Source organism: Chiloscyllium plagiosum, chromosome 3 (genome assembly GCF_004010195.1).
Source record: "Chiloscyllium plagiosum isolate BGI_BamShark_2017 chromosome 3, ASM401019v2, whole genome shotgun sequence".
NCBI lineage: Eukaryota > Metazoa > Chordata > Chondrichthyes > Orectolobiformes > Hemiscylliidae > Chiloscyllium > Chiloscyllium plagiosum.
The window spans coordinates 54,549,392-54,554,516 of record NC_057712.1 but is presented as its reverse complement, the minus strand read 5'-3'; the positions used below and the strand labels follow the sequence as shown (position 1 = coordinate 54,554,516).

At 41.9% G+C, this 5,125-nt stretch overlaps 1 protein-coding gene across 2 annotated transcripts in view; it reads right to left on the bottom strand.

Annotated features, from left to right (window-relative positions):
* The window catches only part of ift172 (intraflagellar transport 172), a 279,132-nt gene that overhangs the window by 38,943 nt on the left and 235,064 nt on the right, over positions 1–5,125 (bottom strand). For both annotated transcript variants that reach the window (XM_043682226.1, XM_043682236.1), the window contains one exon: positions 2,158–2,268. In XM_043682226.1, the coding sequence (XP_043538161.1) occupies positions 2,158–2,268 (111 nt within the window). The remainder of the gene's footprint in view (positions 1–2,157; positions 2,269–5,125) is intronic.

Sequence of the window (5,125 nt, the reverse complement as noted above, 5' to 3'; positions counted from 1 at the left end):
CTTGTATACCCTTGAGTTTAGAAGGCTGAGAGGGGATCTGATTGAGACGTATAAGATTTTTAAAGGATTGGACACTCTGGAGGCAGGAAGCAGGTTTCCGATGATGGGTAAGTCCAGAACCAGAGGACCCTGTTTAAAAATAAGGGGTAGGCCACTTAGAACAGAGTTGAGGAGAAACTTCTTCACCCAGAGAGTGGTGGGTGTATGGAATGCTCTGCCCAGAAGGCTGTGGAGGCCAAGTCTCTGGATACTTTCAAGAAAGAGTTGGATAGAGCTCTTAAGGATAGTGGAATCAAGGGTTATGGGGATAAGGCAGGAACAGGATACTGATTAAGGATGATCAGCCATGATCATAGTGAATGGTGGTGCTGGCTCGAAGGGCAGAATGGCCTACTCCTGCACCTATTGTCTATTGAACCCTTATGAGGTGGTGACCATAACATGATTGAATTTACTCTGCAATTTGAGAGGTCGGAGTAGATGTAACAGTATTACAATTGAATAAAGGGAGGAGCTGACCAGAGGCATACAGAGGCATGAGGGAGGAGCTGACCAGAATTGACAAAAATAGCAGAAAATAAGAGACTAATAAGAGACACCCTAACCACCGTCCCTTGACATTCAGAAGTATTACCATCACTGAATCCCCCACTGTCAACATCCTTGGGATTACCATTGACCAGAAGCTCAAATGGACCTATCACATAGAAACAGTGGCTACAAAAGCAGGTCAGAGACTCGGGATACTGTGGCAATTAACTCACCTCCTGACACCCCAAAGCCTATCCACCACCTACAAGGCACAAGTCAGGAGTGTGATGGAATACTCTCCCTTGCCTGAATGGGTACAGCTCCAACAGCACTCAAGAAGCTTGACACCATCAAGGACAAAGCAACCTGCTTGATTGGCAACACATCTACAAACATTTAATCCCTCCACCACCAGTGCTCAGTAGCAGCAGTGTGTACTATCTACAAGATGCATTGCAGAAATTCACCAAAGATCTTTAGACAGCACCTTCCAAACCCATGAAGGAAAGGGGAACAGGTACTTGGAAACACCACCACAGGCAAGCTCCCCTCCAAGCCACTCATCAGCCTGACTTGGAAATATACCATGTTCCTTCACAGTCACTGGGTCAAAATCCTGGAATTCCCTCCCTATCAGCATTGTGGTTCAACCGACAGCAATTGGGCTGCAGTGCTTCAAGGAGGCAGCGCACCACCACCTCCTCAAGGGCAAATAGGGATGGGCTTTCAATACTGGCCAGCCAGTGCCACCCAATTCCCACAAATGAATAAAACAAAGTCAGAAAAGAGTTGACATGAAATTTACAGCTAAAAAAAAAGAACTGAGTATCAATTCTTTTCCATGTTACTTTCTTCCAACCAACCTATCCCTCTTTCTTCTAGAGAATGTGGACATGTGGATGAGCTGAGACTATCCTTAACACACAAATCTTACTGACAAAGGCCAAATCTCTAGTTTCAAGAGAAAATTATACACTTTGCAGGACAGTTGTTAGTGACAATATGCAAAAACTTCATCCAGAACAACCAGAAAAATAATAGGTACAACATTATTACTGCAAAACCAGTATAATCAAAATTATTAAACTTTTGTAACTTATTGAACCAATGTTATATTTAAAGAATAAATTATCCTTTGGTAGTGTCACAGTATGAACTGTACCAGGGTTGAGAATATTGTTTATTTACCATTACGGCAAAATGTGAGGAGGCTGTCATCTGGGCTCAAACAGAAGTCAAGATAGCTGAATCAGAATCAAGACAATCATATTATGCAGAAGTCATTGCATTTTTCTTTTTATGAGGAGATCAAAATGATCTCATCTTTTTGTATAAAAAAGATGAAGCATATTTGTTCTGAAATAGTTTCAGTGTCGAAACTATTTCACGCTGAATATAAATACTCTGGATTTATATTCAAAGAATACTTGAAACTGCTTAAATTCATACCTTTTCAAAAATTGACAGATTGAAACAATTTTTATTCTGATTGTCTGGATTCCTATCTAGTTCCAAGAATAAAGAACAATGATGCAACACTCTCTGACATCCAGATGTTGGTATAAATCACAATTCGTTTCAATATTGTTTTTCTCATATACATAATTCAGTTTATGCTGCACTAACCAGATTGAAGAGTACATCGCGAAGATCAGCCCATGTCCTATATGAGTCTGCAGTATTTTTATCTGGCATGTTTATAATATCCATAAAAATCCGTTTGTAAATGTTAAAATTCTGCATATAAAAGAAAAAAAGTGAAACAGATCACAAAACTAAATCACTGAAAGAACGTTAATGTTTGAAAATCTTCTTCATTTTTCAAAGATCTAGCTAGAAACATATAGGAGCAGGAAGCAGTGCTGTAACTCATCATTAAGCACAAGTCATCAATGAAAAAAATCTCATCTGCAAATTACGTGAGATGAAAGTGTGCAATGCCCAGGAATTCTGCCTGATTCATTTAAATGGCAGGAATAGGCTAAGATAGTTTACAACTTCCAGCCGGAAATATTAGAGAGCTTACAGGTTGCCCTGCAGGGATTGATGCAAGTCACTGGGAAAACATTGGAGGAATTTTCAAACCTCGAGTAGGAGAGGACAGATAAGCAGTTCTGACTAACCATTTGTTAGGAGCATTCTTGCCATGCCTCTTGTAATAGTAAATAATTTTTACTATGGGAGGCAAGGGAGGAAATAGCTGGGGCCTTAACAGATATCTGTCCATCTTCTTTGGCCTCAGGCAAGGTTACAGAACGACCAACGTTGTTCCTTTGTTTAAGAAGGGAAACAGATAATCCAGGTCAGTGGTGGGGAAATCGTAAGAGAAGATACGAGAGATAAGATTTATTCACATTTCGGATCAAAAGACTTGCTCGTGACAGGCAGCATGGGTTTGTGTGGGGAATATTTTGTCTCACCAACTCAACTGAGCTTTTTGAGGACGTGACAAGATTGATTGATGAGGGAAGGGCAGTAGATGTTGTCTACATAAGCTTTCAGCAAGATGTTTGATAAGGTTCGTCATGGCAGGCCAGTACAAAAGGAAGAGTCTCATGGGATCCGGAATGTGCTGGCTAGATGGAGAAGGAACCAGCTTGGTCATACGGAGAGTAGCACTGAAGGGGTGTTTTTCAGAATGGAGAAACTAATGGTGTTCCGCTGGGATTTTGTTGTTTGTACTATATGTAGATTATATTGAGGAAAATATAGGTGGTCTGATCTGGGATGATACTAAAATTGATGGAGGTGCAGATAGTGAAGAGGATTGTCAAAACATACAACAGGATGTAGATTACAGATTTGGGCAGAGAAATGGCAGATGGGTTTAATTCGGACAAATGAGAAGTGATGCATTTTGGAAGATCAAATTTAGGTGTGAATGATACAATAAGTGTGGACTTGTGGGGCCGAAGGGCCTGTTTCCACACTGTAAATAATCTAATCTAATAATCTAATCTAAAAAAAAAATGGCAAAATCCTTGAGGCATGGACATAAAGGTCCACAGACTCCTGAAAGTGGCAACACAGGTGGAATAGGCATACAGTACACTTGCCTTCACTGGCTGGAGTATCAAATGTAAGAGATGGCAAGTTATGGTACAGCTGTATAAAGTTTTAGTTAGTCCATATTTGGAATATTGCATGCAGTTCTGGTCACTAGACGACCAGAAGAATGTGGATGCTTTGGAGGGGGCTTGCTCAGAAGGTTTACCAGGATATTGCTTGGTCTGGAGGATTTTAGATATGAGGAGAGGTTGGATAAACTCAGATTGTATTCACTGGAAAGACAGAGGTTGAGGGGCGACCTGATAGAGATCTGCAGAACTATGAGGCATAGGTGGATAGTCAAAGGCTTTTTCCTAGGGTGGAAAGATCAACCACAAGAGGGGTTCACAACAAAAAGGGGGAGAGTTCAGGGGAGAAGTGTGTGGAAACTTTTTCACACAGAAGCAGAATGCACTGCCAATGGACATGGTGGAAGTCGGCACATTAGTATTGTTTAAGGGGTATCTTGATATACATTTGAATGGCAGGCAACCAGAGGGGTAGAAACTTCACATGGGCAATAAGTAAAGGGTGTAAATTAAGATTAGGAATCGGTGCAGGTTTGGTGGGCCTCTTCCTATGTTGTATTATTCTTTGTTTTTTTTTAAAAAGACCTGTATGATGGTCTGCTGGGTTTAACTGAGCCGAATGTCTATGACTCTATATAATGTCCATGCTGGATGCTGCACCCTTAAGCCATATAGAGTCATAGAGATGTACAGCGTAGAAATGTACATGCCGACCAGATATCCCAACCCAATCTCGTCCCACCTGCCAGCACCCGTCCCATATCCCTCCAAACCCTTCCTATTCATATACCCATCCAAATGTCTCTTAAATTTTGCAATTGTACCAGCCTCCACCACATCCTCTGGCAGCTCATTCCATACACGTACCACCCTCTGCGTGAAAAAGTTGCCCCTTAGGTCTCTTTTATATCTTTCCCCTCGCACCCTAAACCTATGCTCTCCCCGACCTCAGGGAAAGGACTTTGCCTATTTATCCTATCCATGCCCCCCTCATAATTTTGTAAACCTCTAAGGTCACCCCTCAGCCTCCGACGCTTCAGGGAAAACAGGCCCAGCCTGTTCAGCTTCTCCCTGTGGCTCAGATCCTCCAATCCTGGCAACATCCTTGTAAATCTTTTCTGAACCCTTTCAAGTTTCACAACATCTTTCCAACAGGAAGGAGACCAGAATTGCACGCAATATTCCAACAGTGGCCTAACCAATATCCTGTACAGCCACAACATGACCTCCCAACTCCTGTACTCAATACTCTGACCAATAAAGGAAAGCATACCAAATGCCTTCTTCACTATCCTATCTATCTGCGACTCCACTCTCAAGGAGCTATGAACCTGCACATCAAGGTCGCTTTATTCAGCAACACTCCCTAGGACCTTACCATTAAGTGTATAAGTCCTGCTAAGATTTGCTTTCCCAAAATGCAGCACCTCGCATTTATCTGAATTAAACTCGATCTGCCACTTCTCAGACCACTGGCCCATCTGGTCAAGATCCTGTTGTAATCTGAGGTAACCCTC